Source organism: Anopheles coluzzii, chromosome X (assembly GCF_943734685.1).
Source record: "Anopheles coluzzii chromosome X, AcolN3, whole genome shotgun sequence".
Taxonomy (NCBI): domain Eukaryota; kingdom Metazoa; phylum Arthropoda; class Insecta; order Diptera; family Culicidae; genus Anopheles; species Anopheles coluzzii.
This window is the reverse complement of record NC_064669.1, coordinates 2026681-2048186: the sequence shown is the minus strand read 5'-3', so window position 1 is coordinate 2048186 and position 21506 is coordinate 2026681. Positions and strand designations below refer to the sequence as shown.

At 53.1% G+C, this 21506-nt stretch overlaps 2 protein-coding genes across 7 annotated transcripts; one reads left to right on the top strand and one right to left on the bottom strand.

The window, feature by feature from the left end:
• Positions 1–494: 494 nt before the first annotated feature.
• Positions 495–10754, bottom strand: LOC120950661 (uncharacterized). 4 transcript variants are annotated; one of them, XM_040368901.2, is made up of 6 exons: positions 10372–10754; positions 9334–9639; positions 2316–6893; positions 2054–2232; positions 1197–1544; positions 495–1114 (listed from the first exon to the last, which is right to left on the bottom strand). In XM_040368901.2, exons 3-6 carry the CDS (start codon positions 6864–6866, stop codon positions 982–984), a joined length of 5211 nt encoding a protein of 1736 aa, XP_040224835.2. In that variant the 5' UTR covers positions 6867–6893; positions 9334–9639; positions 10372–10754; the 3' UTR covers positions 495–981. The 4 variants fall into 4 exon arrangements, with proteins under 4 accessions (XP_040224835.2, XP_040224845.2, XP_040224826.2 ...); XM_040368911.2 differs by having other exon boundaries at positions 9334–9658; positions 10376–10754; XM_040368892.2 differs by having other exon boundaries at positions 10376–10754.
• Positions 10755–11343: 589 nt separating this feature from the next.
• Positions 11344–20717, top strand: LOC120951435 (inositol polyphosphate-4-phosphatase type I A). Of its 3 annotated transcripts, none has more exons than XM_040370166.2 (8): positions 11344–11512; positions 12172–12447; positions 13117–13203; positions 13737–13901; positions 13971–14201; positions 15006–15649; positions 15723–18715; positions 19391–20717. In XM_040370166.2, the coding sequence occupies exons 2-8, from the start codon at positions 12330–12332 to the stop codon at positions 19521–19523; spliced, it is 4371 nt and encodes a 1456-aa protein (XP_040226100.2). In that variant the 5' UTR covers positions 11344–11512; positions 12172–12329; the 3' UTR covers positions 19524–20717. The 3 variants fall into 3 exon arrangements, with proteins under 3 accessions (XP_040226100.2, XP_040226110.2, XP_040226118.2); XM_040370176.2 differs by having other exon boundaries at positions 11360–11512; positions 13971–14171; XM_040370184.2 differs by lacking the exon at positions 13117–13203 and having other exon boundaries at positions 11360–11512.
• The last annotated feature ends 789 nt before the right edge of the window (positions 20718–21506 follow it).

Genomic DNA, 21506 nt, shown 5'->3' with positions numbered 1-21506 from the left:
CAAAAGAGGAGCCGTTTCAACGACGAGCTATACGAGATGTACGGCGACCTCGCTGTCGTGCAGCGTATCAAGCTCGCCAGGCTCCGGTAAAGTCTTGTTAGGCTGTCCACAAGGATAGAGGAGGCGTGATAGGCCTAAATTGAGGTGGTAGGATGGCGTGGAAGCATCCGCCATTTAGGCCGGAATAACGGACTGGCAGAAAAAGGCGCGAGACCGTGTGCGGTTTCGGACACTAGGACAGGCCTGAGACAGGCCAAGACCGCAAAGCCGTTGTTGTACCGGACAAGTAAGTAATTAAGTAGTTTCTGGAAGCTCCATGCACATGATGTACAGTCGTTCTGATTATCATACAATGTGTTGGGGTGTATCTTTTTAAATTATAGTTATTCAGGAGGATTAAAAATAACAATCAAGAACAGTTTCTTTGATTTTTTTCCGTTCGCCTTGCCGTGCTGATTTTTTGTGAAATGTAAAGGATGTGCACAAAACGCATCTTATTTTTTGCGAAACGATTTCATGTTCCGAATCGATTCCCGATTTTTTATTCACATACTATATTCGTTCAATCTTACACAACAGCATATGTCACAATAAAGTTTAGGTCCAGGAAGCACATACACACACACAAACGGGTAGCCACCCTCTGGGCCCGTAAGGTTTGGAATGAACGTTATTATATATGGCTCAATTCCGCATTCCTGCGATCACATGAAACACGCGAGTTGTTTCGTTCGTTGGCGTGTTAAACTACATACACTTAAACCCTTCCCCTACCCCTTTCGAAAACGCTCGCTATAAAAAATCTAATATTCCTCTAAAACACAACATATTACTTTAAAATAAAAACGTTAACGAATGCTATTTGCTCTAGCAGCTTTTCTGCTTCGCTTGGTTGGTGGAATTGGTAGGTTTTATGGCATCAACAAAACCACTGCCATTACTGCTTAGTTGCTTAAGGAATTTTCTCGATCATGGGCAGGGTTAGAAAAACAGATCCCCGCTCGGCAGAATGTCGTCCTTATACTGACTGTAAAGAATGCTGGAGTACCACAGTATTTGGCTGGCGAAATCGAACCCGCCAAACACGTGCCCGATGAAGGGTGAATCACGCGTTCTGTAAGAAAAGAATAATGTTTGCCATTAATTTCCATTAATAGATCACAAAGCACAGAAAACGCCCCTTTCCGCTGACGTACCTCTTCTTGAAACCATGGTCCACCAGCGTGATGGCCCATCGAAGGCTGGAGCAGTCACGCTTCGGTTCGCACCCGATGTACGCGGTCATCTGGGCGAGATCGATCTTCAGCACCTCCTCGAAGCCCTTGTCCTTCTTTTCCATCTTTTTCAGCACGACCAGCCCGCGCCCGATCAGCTGCAGCTGGTAGTTGCGCAGCGACTTGGTCTTGCGCTCGGCAAACTTCAGCTCCATCGTGGGCGTCAGGACCGGCGCCTTCTGGATGGTTCGGTACACATCGTTCAGCGTGGTCGTTGGCTTCAGTGTCAGGTAGTTGTTTTTGCGATCCGACTCGTCCCAGTACGTCCAGCTGGAATGGGAGTGGAACGGGAATTTGGTGAGCAAATTATGTACGATCACTTGTTACTGCTTGTCGCAATAACATAGTTTTAGTACGAGAAACAAATCGATTTGTGTTGGTATTTTTTTATATATATATATATATATATATATATATATATATATATATATATATATATATATATATATATATATATAGAACCAATTCAAGAACCATTTCCGAAACCCATTCTGGAGCCGATTTCTAATCCAATTCCGAAGCCGATTCCAGAACCGATTCCGAAGCCGATTCCGATTCCTGAGCCGATTCCAATTCCTGAGCCGATTCCGATTCCTGAGTCGATTCTAATTCCTGAACCGATTCCAGAACCAATTCAGTTTCCGAAAACAGATTCCGGACCTGCTATCCTCATTCGATTTTAGAAAACTTTGGAGCTAGCCGGAATTGATTCCGACAAAAGCTTCATTTTTCCCATCACTACAACGAACTACACACACACACACACACACAAAACATACCGAACCACAATCTCCAGAACCTTCTCGCTGTAGTGAATCGGCCGGATCAGCGCATCGTTTGCGATGACCTCGTACAGTGTCAGCTTGTACCAGGGATGTTTGGTTTTGGCTGCCAGCTCCTTGCAGATGTCTGCCGCCGTTTTGGTCGGCGTTACGTCCACGTTTACTTGTGCTTTATCCTAGCGGTAGAGAAAAACGAAGCGTTTAACAGACGAGGCAATCGAGATGGACCCCGATCCATGTTTCAACCGCACACACTCACCTCCCGGCCGACGCTATTCCTTCCGACCACGCGCAACGACTCGTCCTCCGGCGGGCTGTCGCAGTCGATCGTGATCCACACCTTCAGGTCGCCGGAATGCTTCACCGCGTCGGACAGGTTCTCGGCCGCCGCGTGGTACTTCTTCAGCACCGACAGCATCAGCTGCTCCTTGTACAGCTCGTCGGCGTCCACCGGGAACAGGCTGCTGTACAGCCGGATCAGATCGGCCACCACGTCCGCGTCCTGCTGATGGTAGCCGCCCCGGCCCTCCTGCACCGTGTTCTGGCTCGCGTTCGCCAGCAGCACCGAGCCCCAGATCATCGCCAGGTTCGGCACGCCCATCCGGTTGTGCGCCTCCAGCGACGCAATGAACGCCAGATGCCCGAGCAGCTTCTTCAGCGTGCAGTACTCGAGCCGCGGCAACCGTTCCAGCAGCTGCCGGTACGACTCAATCTTCAGCTGCTGCCCATCGGCCGACCCGCTCAGCGACCCGATCGCCACGAACGAGGCGGCATAGCTGCCGAAGAACGACCCCGGCAGCTCGCGGACGAACTTCTTCAGCGCGCCCGCCACATCGTACTCGTTGTAGTCGTTGCGCGTCAGCTGCACGCTGAACGCGTCCTCGTTGAACAGCTGCAGGATGCGCACCACCGCCGACTGCGAGCCCGACTTCCGGTAGATGCCCTCCGACATCGAGCCGTGCGCGTAGATAAAGTTGATGCACTTGTCGATCAGCACCGGCACGTCGCCCCGCGTCAGCTGCTGGCTGTGCAGCGTCGGCCCGTTCTTGTGCGCCACCTGCCGGATCACCTTCAGCCAGATGTGCGTTTCGCGCGGCGACCCCATCACGAAGTACAGCGTCGTGTACGGCGGACAGTCGATGAACAGGCTGGGCCCGCCCTCCACGTACAGGTTGCCGATCGTCGCCGGCTCGTTCTCCACCACCCCGATGCAGCGCGCCTTGCGCAGGTCCAGCTCCTCCAGCCGGTGCTCGTTGAAGCTGTACAGATAGAGCCGCCGCTTCGCCAGCAGCAACCACGCGCCGGCCCACCCAGCCGACACGGACTTCTTCACGTAGCACCAGCCGGCGCGCAAAAACTCCCGCAGCAGCTCGCCCTCCCCGCCGAACACGTCCGTCACCGATTGCAGTATCTTCGCCATCCACAGGTTCCGATCCGACCGCTTGTGCGTGCCGAACATGTACGATTGGCGCGTCAGCTTCACGTTACCGCTCGTGCCGCTCGTGATCAGCAGATCCGGATGCGTCGACATGGAGGCCGCGGCCAGGGCGGACGAGCCGGCACCGCCACCGGCCGACCCGGCCGAGCCGGCCCCCTTCGGCACGCCGAGCACCACCTCGAAGCAGTGCAGATCGAGCCGGCCCTCGCCCGCGAACTTGTGCTGCAGGATGCTCTGCACCGAGAGGATGTGCCGCAGATGGATCGCCTCCTTCGGCAGGGTTTGCTGCGGATCGAGGTACGTCTGGAAGATGCGCTCGCGCAGCACCACCGAGCGGGGCGCCAGCTCGTTCAGCACGTCCGCGATCTTGCCCGAGGGAAACTTGAGCACGTGGCCCTTGTGCGAGATCAGCCGCTCGGTTAGCTTCGGCTTCGGCACCATCTCGAGCGTGGTTAGGACGGTGGAGCCGGTGGCGGAGGAGGAAGCCGAGTCGCCCTTGCTGAAGCTTGGCTTGCGCTTGAGCGCGTTCAGCAGCTTCGTGGCGACGCTCGGTGACTTGGTTGCGGTGGTGGTGGTGGTGGGTGTTGCGGCAAGTCCACGCTCGAACAGTGGGTCCGTGCCGCCGATCGCTTCAAAGTAGGTGGGCAGATAGGACGCTCGCGCATCGTCGATCAGTGCGTCTCCCTCCTCGGCCGGCGCCACCGTACCGGTGCTGGCGGCAGACGACGAACCCGCCATGAAGGGAGTTTTGGTCACTTTCTGCACCGCATCCCGCCCGGCACTGCCGCCTTGCGGGTGATGCTCGTTCACCGGGTCCACGGTCGCCCGCTTCTTGAAATGGTTCGTGTTAATCGCTATCTCCTCCTTGCCGGCCGGTCCCTCCCTCTCCACGTACCAGCTCGTTTGTGGTCCGCGGGAGTAGCTCAAATCGACCTGCTCGTCCCCATTACCACCGATCGGCGGTTCGTCCTCGGTTCGGGCCAGGTGCGGCTCGATCAGCCGCTCCTCCAGCTCCACCAGATTGTCCACGCTGCCGGTCGGCAGGTTCAGGTTTTGATGTATGATCTGGCTGACGGTTTGGTCGGCCGGCCTGGACGGACGGTTGGACTTTCGGCGCGCCGGTTTGGCTGGCACTGCCCGGTCTGGTGGTGGTGCTCCCGTCTCCGCCGACGATGCCGTGCCCGAGATGAACAGCGAGTCCGACCGTTGCGGCGGGCGCGGGCACCGTTCCGGGGGGCCGTCCCGCGACACACGCTTCGGCATCCGGCTGTACGATTCCTCGCCGAGCAGGTTCTCGATCAGGGCCAGGTTGCCGCCCGGTGGTGCCCCTTCCGAGCCGTCCTGCTCGATGATCGCTTCCAGTGCCGCCCCCACGCTCACCACCGCCGTCGTGCCGCTCGCCAGCGGATCGAACTCGTCGATAATGTCCGCTATCGACACCTCGTCGTAGTCGTGGCGGAGCTGCACGTCCAGCTCGCCGATCGGTACCGGCTGCAGCAGATCGTGCGGGGTTCGTCGCTTGGCCAGCTGTTCCGCAAGTGGCACCGCGGACGGCAGCTCGCTGTTCTCGTAGAACGGTTCCGGCGTGCTGATCTGCGACACACTCAACGCTTCCTCCTCCTCCTCCTCCTCGTCCACCAGTGCCTCGTACTCCTCGCCGTCAGCGTCGCGCCGATCGGTGGCAGGCGACGACGAGCAGGCGGCCGTCACGTCGTAAAAGTTCCACGAGTCGGAGCGCAAGTTTTGCTGCTGATGCTGCGCCTGCTCCTCGCCCGCGGACAGACGGCGGGAAAAGATGCGTCGCAGGGCGCCGCCGCCGCCGGTGCGTGCCGAGGTGGGGGACGACTTGGCCGACGCCGACGGTTTGTTGGTCGTCGCTTTGTCGCGCACGCGCACACCGCCCGACCGGGACTCGCCTTGGTTCAGGTCGTGCACCGTGTTGTCCTCCTCCGAGCCGGCCCCGCCGTCCACTTCCTCGTGCTGCAGCGAGCCGCCACCAACACCGCCGCCCGACAGGCTGCTGCTCGAGCTGGAAATCGCTGGGCGCGGAATGATGTTCAGCTTGCCGTAAATGCCGTCGCTCGTCCCTCCACCGCTACTATCCACCGCTGCTGCCGGCGGACCGACGTAGAAGATCGATTCGTACAGGTTCGATTCGCTCTTGTTCTTGCTGGTGCGCGCCAGCGGGCCCGGCGCGGGCGAATGATCGTTCGCGCACGGTGCTCGATCCCGCTTCGGCACCACGTGGCTGTACAGGCTCTGGCTTGCTGGCACGTTGCGCTGGAACCGACCGGTGGGCCGGCCGGGCTCACCTCCCTCCGACGAGGCGAGGCTGCTGCTGCTGCTCACGTGCACACTGCTGCCTCCGCGGGACGACGGAGCGGTGGACGTGGCCGGCGAACCGGGCGACCGGAACAGATTGGTCGGTTTGTTGCTCTTCTTCGGCGTGTCGTAAGTCGCCTGCTGGGCTTCCGCATTGTTCAGCGCCAGCGGACTGTCGAACCGTATCTTGCGCATCACGTCCGGCGAGGTGAGTGAGTGTGGCCGCGGCGCCGTCCCCTTCGCGCTCGTTTCGCCTTTGCTTTCTCGGGGCGAATCGTCCTTTCCCTCTGCGGCGCGCTGCTCCGACTTGCCGCCGCCTCCCACCGATGCCTGGCTGGCGCTCTTGCCCAGCAGCTTGCCGGCCGCGCTCTGGCGCGCCTCCTGGCTCCAGCCCTCCAGCCGATGGGCCACCTTCTTCGTCTTGTGCGCGACCCGCTCGCCGATCGACTCGGTCAGCATGCGGGACGCGGTGCCGATCGTTTTGAACAGATCGCCCGGCGACAGCGTCTTGTACTTGCCGCCCTCCCCGCCCACCGTGTGGCCAGGATCCTCCTCGCCCTGCTTGTTGGCAGCCGCCGCCGGTTCCCGCAGCTCGTTGTGTATCTTCAGCTCGCTCAAGCTGCCCCGAAGGTTCGTCGTCTCACTCGCAGCAGGAGAAGCAGCAGGAGGAGCAGCAACAGTCGCCCGGTTGCTTCCCGCCCCGCCCTGCGCCGGACTCGGTGGGGCTGGCCGCACGATCACCACATTCTGATAACGTTCGTCCTGCCGGTGGTGGTGGTGGTGGTCGTCGTCAGCGCTCGGCGTGGCGGCAGCGGCGGCGGCGCCGCTCGGGCTCGGCTCTTCCTCCACCAGCACTATCTTGGTGCGCTGCCGAGGGGCCGGCACCGGTGTGTGATTCGTGGCTGGCGGTTGTGGCGACGCAGGAATCGGCTCTAGCGCAACGTTTACGTACTGCGTCGCTTCTTGCTGCGCATTCGATTCGACGTGCTGGCGCGGCCGCGGCTGCGGTACCGGCGTTTGCTGGGGTTTATCTTCGCTCAAGTTATTCATCGCTAATGCCAGCCAGCGCACGATGATCTACAACAGCAGGGAAAGAGAAACAAAAGCAATGAGTAAGAACGCTGCACACACTTCCATCCGCCACAGTGCGCAGCGGCGCATGGGTCGGGGCACGATAAGCCGTAACGCTGTGGATGGGATGAGTCAGAGGAAATGAATGTGTAAAAAGGGCATAAAATGGAGCTGTTCATGTGTGTGTGCGTATGTATCTACGTGCTAGTGGAATATGACGCCTGCTGAGTCGATGCAAGGTTCTGCAAGGCTTTCAAACAAGCAGAGCAGAAAACTCTTCCAATGCGTAACGGTTTATTGTGGCAACTGCTTATCATGTATCAAGATTGGTGTGGGTATGTGTGTACAAGCTGCACATAACCTCTTTCGCTGGGAATGATACAGCAATCAAATCAGGGAAAGTAAGCAAAAGACAAAATGAGCATAAAACAAACAACGAACTGCCGTTTGGTTGCTTTTGTACAAACAATTAAACTGTATAAGAAGATTAACTAGGTCTGAACTAGTGATGGGAAAAATGAAGTTATCGTCGGAATTGATTCCGGCTAGCTCCGAAGTTTTCTGGGGTCGATTCCGGGTAGTAGGTCCGAATTAAGTTTCCGGAATTGATTCCAGAATCGGCTCCGGGAGTGGTTCCGGAATTGGAAATGGCTCCGGAATCGAAAATGACTCCGAAATCAGAATTGAGTTCGAGATCGGAGTAGGTTTAGTCACCTCCAGAAGAATAGATCCATTCTCATCGAGATTCCCAGAATAATTTCGCTTCTGAACTTACAGGGTTTTCGAGGATTATACAGACATGTTCAGCGAGTTGTAGATTCGTTCAGGCATATAATAGACTCTTTCAGCGAGATATAGAATTGTTCGGATGTAGGTGTAGACATGTTCGCTTATACTGTAGAGCTGTCACTTTCGTACCCCTTGGACTGCAAGTTGGATCATTCTCATCAGAAGGTAAACAAACGGTTTTCGAAAAAATATGCTTTTTTCAACTAATTTATGTATTAAACAGCTTGGAGAATGATTATTAGCTACTTTAAGGACTTTTAAGAATGAAAAATTGAACCCTGCGGCACAGTGTGTAAACAAAACAAATGACAGCTCTACAGAATCGCTGAACATGTCTACACCTACATCCGAACAATTCTATATCTCGCTGAAAGAGTCTATTATATGCCTGAACGAATCTACAACTCGCTGAACATGTCTATATAATGCTCGAAAACCCTGTATTATTTCTATTGAAGAACTTGTCCTCATTCCGGAGCTAATTCCGATTCTAGAGTCAACTCTGATTCCGTTTACCAGAGCAAATTTCGATTTCCAGGTCGATTTCGAGTCTGGAGCTCCAGAATCGGAACCGGAATCAAAATCGGCTCCGGAATCAGAATCGGCTTCTGAATCGAAATCGGCTCCAGAATCTGAACCGGTTTCGGATTCAGAATTGGTTCTGAAATCAGAATCGACTTCGAACTTTAAATTTTGCAAACAGTCATTATAATTAAATGTTTTGAATAACTTGATTCATTTTTTTTTCTTATATTGAGAACAACCAAATTGAGAAAGGATAACGTTAGTTTGGAGCCTTATATACTTCAGCCTAAAGAGTAACAGTGTACTTTCTTGGAAATCAATCACACGAAATGCCCATCACGTCATTCCAATTATCGCCCGCGTGTGTGTAATCCACCAGCAGTTTCGTTGAAGCCACCAAAATCAGCATTATTAAGTTATCGATGGAACGCATGTGCCCCCGGGACGGGGTAATGTAATATATCGACCCCTGGACTTGTGCTGCTGCCGCTTGGCCGGTTCGTTGGTCGTCGCTTATCTCGTGATAACGTCGAGGAATATATATCAGACAGGCCGGGAGAGTGTGAGGGTAAAAAAACTGTACCATCAGCCAAATGGTGAATGATGTGTTCGTTTTTATCGTTTTTTTTGTGTCCCCCTAATGTTTGTACTGACACTTTACACCGCTTTTCTACAGGTGTGTGTTGTGGGGAGCGGTTTTTTAGCGAGCAAAGAAAAGCTCGTCGCCTCTCGTGCACTTCGGAGTAGTAATGGGTAAAGTTGACAAAAGTCAGGAGTCGACACCGATCAGACTCCGATAATTTCGGCACCGATTGCGGAAGGTAGGTCCGCCAAGCATTATCCGGAGTCGTTCGGAATCGTCCGGAAACGCCCGGAGTCCTCCGGAGTCGTTTGGAGTCGTTCGGAATCGGTTGGAGTCTAGTCCACTAGGCGGAACTAGTGGTTCGGATTTTGACGGAGTCGGAATCGGACTAACAATAGCCGAAGTGGGATCGGAATCGTCACTACTGCGGACTGTTTTGTAAACTCCCCACATTTACGCCTCTTGCTCCTTTTTTTAACTGTAGACGGCACTAACCGCATCGAAACAGATAATTACCACCGAAATCTTCTCCTGCATCGACTTACTTACCGGCACAATAATTGCATCCAGAGGTGCGCTTCCAAGAAGCAAGGTGATGATGTTCGCTAAACCCAGCAAGGCCAGACCCCGTGCGCATAGTTTCCGCAGTCGCAGCAAGTTGCGTTGCCGCAGAAACCGGTTGGACCGCGCGTGCTGCTAGCTGTAACACGCCTTGCAAGTGCTGTCCAGTGCGGACAGAGTACACCCACACACACACGCACTAGCCGTCTGTTAGCAGTACAGGGAATTTGCTCTTTTCACTTAAACTGAGACACGATTTACGACACTTTCAAACACACAAAGACACCAAAGTTGCTGGTGATGAGAACAATAACTGTTGGTTACAAAATTTGCGTTTGATGTGGATGTGTTGATTGGTGGAGCAGGTGAGCGTGTCCGGACCCCGGATACAGCCCGCCAACACTGATTGAAGCGGGAGTTGTTTATGTTTTTCTTTAAGCACTTAGAGTGTGTTGGTTTTCGTAATTTGAGCACGTTTGTTTAGCATAAAAAAGCGCCGTAAGAAAAATGAACTGCCCTATGCACATGATTTATTTATTTCGCACTAACACCCAGTTACAAAAATAAATCGAATAAAGAAAGACCAACCAACCAACACCGATCTCGAGAGTGACGAGTAGGCTTATGAGTCATGTATGTTTCTACATAAAAAAAAACACACACAGACACACCGTCCCGCTCGCCCGCCTACTGCGCGTTCAATTTAACGCCCCTCCGCGATTGACACAATTGCTCACTCACACATGCCGTCCCTAGTTTGCATACCAATGCACTTCATCCAGTGTGGCCCCAAACACAACACAAGCAAGCACGCACTACGAGGAAGTAGATGATTTATAGCTCCTTTCATTGGGGCAAATACTGGCTGCGCCAACCATCGAGAGCACATGAATCACATGCACCCTCTCTTAGCGCGTTCTGTTGACACAGGCCCGCGCGCACAAACACAAACACAAACACAGCGAAATTTGTTTGAATTTGAAATCACCGAAATAATAATAGTAGGCAATCATAACACAATCCTACCCACCGACACCAACTTCCAGCACACGCAGGTGACAGCGCGTTGTCATGTAATCTTGCGCACTTGCGCCCGCTGTGGCGCACCTTACTGGATATTTACGCACGGCGAAAGCGGCCCGGCCAGACGCGCACGATTGGCACACGAAATTTAAAAAAACACACACACACACACACACACACGCCCCCGATCGCCGTGAAAGCTTCAACAATGCACCCGCGGCTGCGCACACAGGCACTGGTTGCTCCAGCAAAGAAAGAATGCGATTCCAAGGGAATGGTTCGAATTTCACTGAATAGCATACGAGTGGATGTGTGTGTGTGTGTTAGAGGAAGAGATAATGCAAAGTGTCGAAGAGGGTAGCATGAGCGAGCGGGTAAGTACAGGCGCCGCCATACTCCCTTGCCAACATGTTGAACGTGGGATGGAAAAATTAACCTTCGTGTCAGCCCTCCGCTTACTCGAGTAAATGTTGCGTTTTTTTTATAATTTCTAAATGCTGTTGATTGAGTTTTCGAATGAAGAGATGGATGTAAATTTTTGCCAACTTTATCCATACTAGTAATGGGTAAGGTTGGCAAAAATCCGGAGTCGTCTCCGATCCGACTTCGATAATTTCGGAACCGACTCCGGAAGGTAGGTCCGCCCAGCATGGAGTCGTTCGGAATCGTCCGCTGTTGTCCGTAGTCGTCCGCTGTTGTCCGTAATCGTCCTTTGTTGTTTGGAGTCGTTCGGAGTCGGATTCGTCCGGAGTCGGCCTTTGAAACAAAGGCCTGTCTTAGAAGTGTACGCATAAAGTGAAAGAAAGAAGGTGAAAGAAATAGAAGAAGAAGAAGAAGTTATTTCAGTTTGAAATTGAAAAGCATACCCACACGTATCCGGGCCGTACCATTGCAGGTTTATTAAATTCCTACCGTATAAACACAACTGCAGCGAAACTGCTGCAAAATTTGGCCGACAGCTGTCACGGCCGCTTGCGGGCCGACGTGTAAACGCAGCCTCAGCGCACTTTGACAGCTGGTGGAAAAACATATACACATCCCATGTATATGTAGCCAGCAGTCGATACGGGTCGGACGGTACGGGCAACAAATTGCTGCGGCAGGAGAATCGCACTGACCCCCGCCCTGGTCCGCCGCACCCCTGGTAAGTGCCGGTAAATGGGTTACAGTGGGTGGGGTGGGGTTGCGGTAACCCCCGGATGCCCCTAACGGACACTATCCGCTATCTCTTCGTCGTCTCCGCCAGCGCTGAAGAGTGAACCGGGCCAGCTGGTCCGACGTACAGCCAGCTTCCCCTGCCACCCCGTCACACGATGACCACCTAGTGTGTTGGGCGATTGCTTCTATGCGTGTGCTAGGCGTTGCGTTAAAACGAGTGAGTGCGAGCGAGAGAGTGCGAAACAGAAAGTGTGGAGTTTGGTCAACGGGTGCGAGGGTGGGGGAAGCTGCAACACACGGATGGGCGAGTTCCGAGTTGATACTCCCGGGCTCCTTTGCAGCTGTTGAAGCATCTTTACGGCCGTAAGATAAGCTCCGCCCGACCCTTTGCGTAACGAGCCGCGTAAACAAACATTTCCAATTTCTGCCCTGGGACAGAGGGTTTGTGCTTCGCTCGTTTTCTCCCGTAAACGCCCTAAACATTTCTATGCAGGCCGCGCTCAGTGTGGTGCACATTTTCGTTGGGGGAGATCTGGCCATGCTCCGTGCGCAAAAAAAAGTGCATTTTACAATTTTAGATCTAACACAGAGAGAGAGAGAAACCCAAAACACCCTAACGCGTTTGTTTTTATTTTATCATTTTAGGCACAGCAACGCACACTACGCGTGCCAATCGGGGCCCATCAAGCGTGCAATCGTCACACATTCCAAACGGCCTAATTTGCCTTCCCGTTTGCTGTTCTATTACGGTCATCTTTCAATTCCGTAAACGTAAAGGATAAACCACAGCCACCGCCACCAGGATGCGGTTCAACAAGCAGGAGCTGATCACACTGGCCACGCAGCCGAGCAACAAGTTTGAAAAGGAAGGGCCGCTGCACGTGACGGAAAAGCAGGAAGGTTTCTTCCGCAAAACAGAAGGCAAGTGATTTCCTACGCTTTCTGCGGGGCTGTAATTTAGAAATTCATTCCGTCCGAGGGAATTGTCGCCTGTGTTAATCCCCGTACACACCACCACATCCACGGTTAGAGGTTTCGTCGTGCTAATCTAGGGGGGTTTTGTCACTGTGCATCCACAACGGCGCCTGTTGCAGTGTTTGTTTTTTCGTTTCCATATTTCATTTCTTGTTGTTTTGTTCTTTTCAAATCAATCTTACCTTACCGAATGCTCACGACCCCTTACACATCTTTCGTGCGTGTTGCTTGGAGCTCCAATCTTGTCCATCGTCGTTGCTGATGTTCGTTCTATAGCTACCGTTTCTTTTAAAATAGTTTCATTTTTTCAATTTATCCTCCTTTTTCCCCCTCTGTTTTTATTTCAATCCATTCTTCCGATTCATCTCATTTCCGTAAACGCATCGCGAAACCGGCCCTTCAACCACTGTCGACGGATGGCTTCAATGTTGGTGCGCTCACTGGAAATCACTCCCTTAACTCGTGGGGATTTTGTTTGTTAAATTAATTTGACACTTTTTATTTATAAACGTAAATTCTTTAACTGCTTCTTTATAAAACCCACGTCACGTGAACGGGAATTATGAATGTGTGTGCGCGCGCGCGCGTGTGGGTGGTTTGTGTTTTGGCAACTAGATGAGTCCCAAACGGGCGCGAACGATCGGCTGGGGCGCGGCAAGCGCCAAAAGCCATTCAGTTGCATCGGTAGCGCATCGAGTCAAGGTTCGTTTTGTTTGTTTTGTTTTTCTTTTCTGTTCTGAAATGAAGCCAATCTCACCAGCACACCCATTAATGTTTTATCGCCTCTATCCTGCTCTGTTCCCGTTACTAAAAACAAACCTCCCTAGTCCCAAAACCCGTTCAGCTGTTGGCCCCCCCTCGCCAATCCCTTGCCCTGACTGACACTTATGTAGGTTGGTTGTTCTTAGTGTGTGACAAACTAACACAAAAAAAAGAAAAATTGTGGAAACACCTTTTTTCTCTGTATTTTGCAAATCGGTTGCTTCGCTTGGTATTTTTATTGTTAACAAACCCAATCAAATTCACACAGTAGTTTGGAGCAAGAAAGATAGAGAGAGAGAGAGAGCGATAGATTATGAATGGGAAAACTGTTTACAAATAACATTTGGACAATATTTCTCCGGCCAAACGATTAATCACGGTTTGCAAATGGCGTTTTAATTCGTTTCCTTTTGTACTAAAACGCTAACCCGCCCTTGGCGTCAACTTTTGTCAACTCGGACGGACGCGGACAGTAAGCCTCGAGCGATGGTGCAGGCTGCGGGGCAATCTGCTGTTTTACTTCAAAAACACCGACCCGTTCTCGGAGCCGCAGGGCTGCATCGTGCTGGAAAAGTACAAATGCATCATGCCGCCCAACCACGAGCAGCAGGAGTACGATGGTTACGTCTTCTATTTGGGTAAGGCTTTCTGCTGTTTGCGAAACAACGGTGCGCAGTTGCAATTGTATCTGTTTGGTTCTTGTGTAGAGTTTAACGATGGGCTGCGGCAACGCCTTGCCGCCAACACGCAGCAGGAGCGGCTGGAATGGATGCAGGCGATCGGGCTGGCCGAGTACGACATCAAGCGGGCCCAGCTGAAGTATCTGCGCGAGCAGATCGACCGGAACCGGGGCACCATTCACGACGTCGACATCGATATGCTGCGGCTGCAGACGGGGAAAGAGATCGGTAAGCAATTGGTCCGTCACGATAGACAAGGTTAGATTTTTGTTCGTTCTCGTTTTTGTTTTTGTTTTTCGTGTGATGTTTTACTAACAAGTGCAAATGCATCAAATCATGTTTTTCGAGTACATTGTTATGTTTATATTAACGGCATGTGTAAGTCATAGTCATATGAAAATGTTATTTTTTATTTATAAAATGCAATGGATTAGTGATGGGAAAAATGAAGTTTTCGCCCGAATCGATTCCAGCTAGCTTCAAAGTTTTCTGGAATCGATTGTGGATAGTAGGTCCTGCTTCAGTTTCTGGAATCGATTCCGGAATCGGTTCCAGAATTGGTTCTGGTATTGGCTCCTGAATCGGATCCAGAATCAAAATCGGTTTCGGAATCGGAATCGGAATTGAAATTGGCCCCGTAATCAGAATTGGCTTTGAAATCAGAATCAGTTTCGGCATCTCCAAAAGAATAGCCTTTTGGGTCCAATGATTTGGAGCCTCAAAGAATCCAAACTAAACTTGTAAACGATCCATTCTCATGGAGATTGACGGATTGAATTCGCGTCTAAAACTTCTTATTTGATTTCAAGAAATGATTCTAATTTCGGAACTAATTCTAATTCTGGAGTCGTTATGCGACGGTCCCGGTATTGAAAGCAAAAGCGTACTTGAAATAGAAGAGAGAGTGTTGAATGGACTAACCCTGAAGAAGGAACCGTTCAATCATTAGTTAGATGGATTCAAATCATTTGCGGCGCATTACAATCATCCTGTGGTGGATTTGCAATCATAACAGCTCGTGCACACATCCCTACTAATCACCCGACCTGTCGCCCGTTACAGATTTGAACGAAATCCCCATCTGCGAGTCGGTCATCTCGTGCGACAACCTGCTGTGCGACGGCAACGGCAAGCCGCCGAACCCGTCGGTCGTGGTGCAGGTCACGTCCAACAACCGGTCGTCCGGCTGGATCAAGTACGGTCGGACGGAGGTGATCGAGCGCAGCTCCAACCCCCAGTTCATCTGCACCATCGCGTTCCGCACGTGCGACGGGCTGCACAGCGAGTCGCTGATACGCTTCACGGCGTACGACGTGCGCGAGAAGGTGACGCAGACGGCCGTTCCGATCGGGTGGGCCGAGATATCGCTCGGCGTGATAGCGGACACGTCCCGGTTGCGGATACCGCTGCGCACCCAGGCTTGTGGCGAGAATGCGGGCTTTCTGACGATCGCGACCTGCACGCCGGACATGGAGCGGCGCAACAATCCCCGGTCGCCGCTAAAGTCGGGCCTGTTCGCTAGCACCGAGGCACAGGAGCTCCTTCAGCAGCAGCTGCAGCAGCAGCAGTACCAACTCCAGCATGAACAATACCAGCAACAGCAACAGCTGGGCCATCGACGGTCCCAATCGCTACCGCCAAAGCTGGGCATCAAGCTGTTCATACCGCCACCGTCAAAGATTGGGCTGGTCTTTACGAACCCTAGCGTAAGTGGATGCTCTCATGGTGCGTCCCCGCCCATTACCTTGCTGACGTGGCGCTTCTTTTTGTTTTCCCCAGATCCACACCTACCGGCTGCATTCCGGGCTCGGCGGCGACATCAGCGTGCTGGAGGTAATGCTCGAAAGCTACCTGTGCTACATCATCCCGCAGCAGCTGCTGTCCGTGTGGATCGCGCGCGAGAAGGAGCTGCTGCAGGAGATCTCGGGCATGGGCGAGCTCGGGGGCGAATGGCGCCAGCGGCAGATGGAGCTGCTCGACAAGCACCTGAAGCTGCTGAAGGACTACTCGCAGGCGAAGCAGCACCTGCACCAGCAGCAGCAGCGCGGCCGCTCGTTCAAGCCGAGCTGCCGCAAAGGGGACGAGACGCTCGAGTTTGCGCCGGTCAACCTGCACCTGCAGCGCATGTGGGCCCACAACGACACGCTCAAGCGGGCCGGCATCCTGGACGTCGTGACGGTCGGTGCGTTCACGCGCCACTCGGGCAAAACGAAGACGGGCGGGCTGATCAAGCTGCTGCACCAGATCAAGGACTCGCCGTCGAAGAGCGAGGGCCAGCACAAGGTGGCGGCCGCGAACGATGCGGTGCAGGCGATCAAGCAGCTGCGCAAGGAGATCGTGGAGATCATGTCCCAGCTGCTCTACCTGGCCAAGTCGAAAAACCCGAAGGGCATGCTGCCGCTGTGCAACGAGATGATGACGAAGACGCGCGCACTGCTGAACATCTGGGAGCCTAGCCTGGTGGAGGAAGCGTTTGCGTTCATCGAGCGGCACCGCATCATCGACGATGCGACGGCGGGCGGTGGTGCTGAACCAGGAGACACCGGTGGTCGGGATGGTGGCGGTGGTGGTGGTGGCTCGCTGACAACTAACAGCCTGACGGTGACGGCCATGTCGCCGTTCAAGAAAATTACGCAACAGCTCGGTGCGCTCGATCTGAAATCGCCCGAGCTGGAAGACTTCTCCACCCCGATGGGGCCGGCGCCCGACCTGTGGCCGCAGGTACGCACCTCCAAATCCGGCACGCTCGCCGTGCCGAGGGCCAAGCCGCCGGTGGTGCCGTCCCCGCCGTCGCTCGACCTAAGCGACACCATCGCGACCATCCAGAGCAGCTTCAGTCAGCTGCAGCAGGACGGAGCGGAAGGGGAGCAGTCCGGCCACGGCAGCCAGGCGGCGGCGCCCTACACGCTGCCGAGCCCGTGCTATCTGCCCACCGAGCAACCGTCCACGTCTAAGGCGAACAAACTGTCCACCGGCGGCGGCGGTGCAGTCACGTTCAGCGAAACGCATTTCGACATCAACGGCGAGGTGACGCTCAGCCACGTGCCACCGACCGTGCCCGCGATGAAGCTGGCAGCCGGCAGCGAGCCGCCGCCGCAGCTCGCCAGCCTGCCAAACATGGGCTCCTCCACGCTGACGGCGAACCAGCTGCTCGAGAACAAGAACGAGCTGCTCTCGAACGTGTACGACGAGCAGGGCTACCTGATCGAGAACACGGCCATCGTGCTCGGCCACAACGGGGCCTTTCTCGACACGAAGGTGATGAGCTCGAGCCCGTCGGCCAACTACTACCGGCCGACGGAGGAACCGGAACCGCTCGACCTGACGCAGCTCAACATCGAGGCGAGCGTGATGTGTCTCGTGTCGAAGGTGAAGTTCCTGTGCGGCCGGTGCGGCAGCCCGGCGGTGCGTTTGCGCGCCCCCAAGGGCTCCACGCTCGGCACGCTGCAGCGCCCGACCAGCATCGAGACGCTGCAGACGTACGTGGTCACCAGTCAGCCGCTATCGCTGCCGCAGGCCGCAGGAGCAGCGGAAAGTGTAAGTAAGCCGGCGGCGGGCAGGGAAGCGGACCCAGCACAGGAGGAGCAGACGCCACCGACGCCCGCAACCATTAGCGATGTGGCGCTGTGCGGCATCGAGATGAAAGCGACCGCACCACCGTCCCTCAGCACGAGCAAGGAGCTAAATCTGGCGCTCACGCAAGCGGTCGGCGAGGTGGCGCGCAAGGTGAAGAAGGGCAACAAGTTCACGGACGGGCTGGACCTGTCGGCGACCACCGACTGGGCGCTGGAGCTGCGGCCCTCGATGAAGAAGCTGCGGCAGGCGATGGACGGGCTGCTGAAGACGGCTCGCCTCATGCACTCGGTCCAGCGGCTGCAGCAGGACATGCGCAAAACGAGCGCCACGCTCGCGATCATGTACCGGCGGGACGTGTGCTTCTCCCAGGCGCTCACCTCCCTGGTCGCCGGGCTGATGGCGAAGCTGTGGGGCCAGAACGTGACGGAGAACTTCATCAGCGTGCTGGTGCACCTCGGCCCGCTCGCCTACTTCGAGGGGCTGCTGTCGCTGTACGGCAACGAGACGGACATGTGGGGCGACATGAGCGTGGCGGTGGAGGATCTCGCCACCGTCGGCTTTACGCTCGTGCGCAGCAACCTGCACCGGGACACGAAGGGTGCGATACCGGTGCCGCGGGTGGCCGGCTCCCGGCAGGCGCTGCGCGTCCTGCTGCCCGTCCCCGAGTCGGTCTTCTGCCATCTGCCGACGAAGGAGGCGGTCAGCTTCCGCGTCACGCCCGTCTTCTTCAACATCGGCATCAACGAGAAGGCGACGGTGGCGGAGACGCTCGGCTTTACGCGCGAGCAGCACCGCTCGAACTGGGACAACTACGACCGGCTGAAGCAGTACCACAGCCGCTACCGGAAGGTGCCGTTCAACTTCGTCAACCCGCACTGCTCGGCCAGCCAGGACACGCCGACGAAGGTGGGCGCGTACACCACGCCGCAGAAGGAGCTGCTCGTGCCGGAGCACACGGTGGTGAAGTTTCTGGCCGACCTGGAGGGCGAGCTGCGCGCGAACGGCTCGAAAAACTACGCCATCCTGCAGCTGGCGGAGGAGGTGACGCGGGCGGTGCAGGGGCTGCGCTTTACGTCGTGCAAGAGTGCGAAGGACCGCACGTCGATGGCAGTCACGCTCGAGCAGTGCCGGGTGCTGCAGCAGGAGTTCCATCTGTCCGCCGGGAATGCCCAGAACGTGCTCAACACGATGCGCAGGTAGGAAGGGGGTCCCAACCAGTGCTGCAAAATGTCACTATCAATGTCATAAACAAATCTGACTGAAACAAATGCCATGTCAGCGTCTAGTACTCAGCATTGATAATCAGGAGTGATACTCAAAATGATTGGTGTGATCAATGCATGCTTTGTGACATTTTTGAATTTGTGACATTGAAACCACAAGCCAAGTACATTACATTATTCGTGATAACCACCGACAGAACATTTCGTGACCAAGTGAGTGACCAAGAGTTGAGTGCTAAACAAAATGTCATCAAGCATGTGATTGGTCCACCGAATGTTTGAGTCTCTCCTCTGATCATCTCAGTTGTGTACGTGAGCTGATTTGAGCTTCGCTTCAGTCATGAGTGTTGGTGACTGAAACAATGGCAATTGGCAGCACAGTTCACAGCCAGAAAAGGTCATGATAATGCTTGTGACGGCATTAGGCTCAGCTGGTCAGTCAAAGTATCGGGTTTGACTCAAGCACTCGCACGTCGCATTCGGCATGTCATGACGCACTTTCATTGAGTATCAGCAACCAAACTACCGCGGATACGTTCATTGTTTTCGCTTGCTGAAAATCTCGTGACGCTCATGACATTTTGCGGCCCAACTGACGTACTAGCTGTGAGGTCCTTTTAATTGATTGTTTTCTTTCTTCTTTTTTAGTGAAGGCACCCGGTCCGACAATACGATGAAGAACGTGGGCACGCGCAAGTACGCGTTTAACATGCCGCAGGTGCTGTCGCTGCCGGCCGTCTATCGCCCGCCCGCCGGCACGTACGGCAAGGCGCAAACTTAGTGCCTGCCGGGCGTGCCACCGGCCAAGGGCGCGCCATCGTTTTAAAACCACATTACACAAATGCTAGCTTCTAAACACGTCTAACGTCTACGTAATAGTTAAGATTGTTGTTTCGTTTGATCTTCTTTTTCGTTTAATTTAAACATTTTTTTTAGTTATTTACATTTGTTGTAGATTCTATATTGTTTCGTTTTTCACCTTCCCACGCCAACCTTACTTCGTTGGGTCGGTCGGATAATCGTACTTTACACGCGTTAGACGTATAGTAGGCAAAAGTGAGATATCTGTTAATAAGGAGTTTTTTTTTTGTTTTAAATCTTATCACAAACAGTCTACTGAGGCCACGCAACAGCTAAGAAAGCTCATTAGGTTAAAAAGCGCACATTAACATTATTTGTGGCGATGCAGCATATAGTCTACCCTTGGTTTTAACCCTTACATCAACGGGTTCAACGCTGTTAGAATGTGTCTGCGTTGCAAGTGTTGTTGCAGCAAATTGTTCGTCTAACTCGTCCTAATACTCACCTGTAACGAATTTAATATTTCTACCCCTTCATTATTTAATCCGCCTGGGCTTAACGTTCTTTTCCTTCGTGCTCGTTCCGTTTACGCTCGTTCAAGAGCCTCTTACCTTGCTTCCGAACAAATGTATTTCATAATATTAACGTAATATAAAAGTAAATCGAAGCTTTAACGATATCGTTTTCCAGTTACAAGTTGTAGGGTAGCACCGAGCAGGAGGGGTAGGGAAAAGGGAAATCTTACTAATCGAATGATATAACTTACACCACTTTTTTTAATTGAATCTTTTATCCATAGCTGATAACACATAACAAAAATACACACAGTTCCCCCCCCCCCCCCCCCCCCCCCTCATATTAGCCTATTCAACATTCATACACACACTCGAAGGTTTCTTCTGGTTCTTACCGTAGCAGGAGTGTGTAATATAGGGGGGTTAAGCATTAAGCATGGAGAGGGAATAAAAGATGAGTAAAATTTGGATATAGCATTTTTCATCGCAAATAACGCGTTACATTAGTGAGGAGGGGAGAAGTACTTAGCGAATTCATCATGAAACTCTAACCACACACCCAAATCATCTAGCATAGATAAATTCGTTCCAAATAGAATTCAACTAATCAAAAGAAAATCTACATAGTCATGCATAGTCCAACATATCTTGGAACATTTGTCGAACAGCAGGCCAAAAGACGGGGTGAAGGAAAACACAAACGATAACGAATTAACTGTCAAACACGGAGGCAGATACTTAAACGCGTGTGGTTACATGGATAATGCAGGGTAAAGCAGCAATTGGACTTAAAACGGAACTGTCATTTACAAACGAAATACAGCAACACTGTTTATCGTACGTTTTGCATCGCATCGCAACATGCGAACTCTGTGAACATTGGTGTTCTAAAAATCAGTGCCAATCTAGTTTTGCCTAATCTAATCTAAAATTCTTACTTCCTACGGAAACACATGTTTAAAATTTCGCACGCGTGTGACATTTTTAGTCTGAAGGATTGCCCGTTCTCTGCCCAACGGGTGGGTGGCGCCTCGAATCGACGGGGTGTAGGGTTCACGATAGGTCAGCGTATGCATAATAAATCCTCGTACATACAGACAAACCATTATCGTCTTCAGCATATTGTTAGGGTAGGACCAACATATTCCGACAAGCGCGTTAATCAAATCGTGTAAACCTACGTAAGCGTAACATTGAGTGAAATTTGAAATCGAAAAACCAAAAGCACTGCGTCACAGCACAGCACTGGTCCCGCCTCGGTGTGGGACTGATGCGAGATACAAAACCTGTTGCTAAGCCCGGCTGGAACTCGACGAGAGCGCGATCGAGAGCTGCTGGTAATAAAAGTGAAAAATACTAACCAAAAATAGGAAGCGTTGTGTTTAATATTTGGGTTGAAAGTTTTGATTTTTGATCGTAACTTCTTGGCTCTTGGGGCATCTACGGTT

What these genes read in the sequence shown, in the direction of transcription:
- LOC120950661 (XM_040368901.2), bottom strand. Translation starts at nt 6,866, where the DNA reads ATGAATAACTTGAGCGAAGATAAACCCCAGCAAACGCCGGTACCGCAG. An exon ending in GGAATAGCGTCGGCCGGGAG is followed by an intron (nt 2,233 to 2,315) that starts GTGAGTGTGTGC and finishes CTCTACCGCTAG; the next exon opens with GATAAAGCACAAGTAAACGT. An exon ending in GACCATGGTTTCAAGAAGAG is followed by an intron (nt 1,115 to 1,196) that starts GTACGTCAGCGG and finishes CTTTTCTTACAG; the next exon opens with AACGCGTGATTCACCCTTCA.
- LOC120951435 (XM_040370166.2), top strand. Translation starts at nt 12,330, where the DNA reads ATGCGGTTCAACAAGCAGGAGCTGATCACACTGGCCACGCAGCCGAGC. An exon ending in TTTCTTCCGCAAAACAGAAG is followed by an intron (nt 12,448 to 13,116) that starts GCAAGTGATTTC and finishes TTTGGCAACTAG; the next exon opens with ATGAGTCCCAAACGGGCGCG. An exon ending in GGTCCGTCACGATAGACAAG is followed by an intron (nt 14,202 to 15,005) that starts GTTAGATTTTTG and finishes CGCCCGTTACAG; the next exon opens with ATTTGAACGAAATCCCCATC.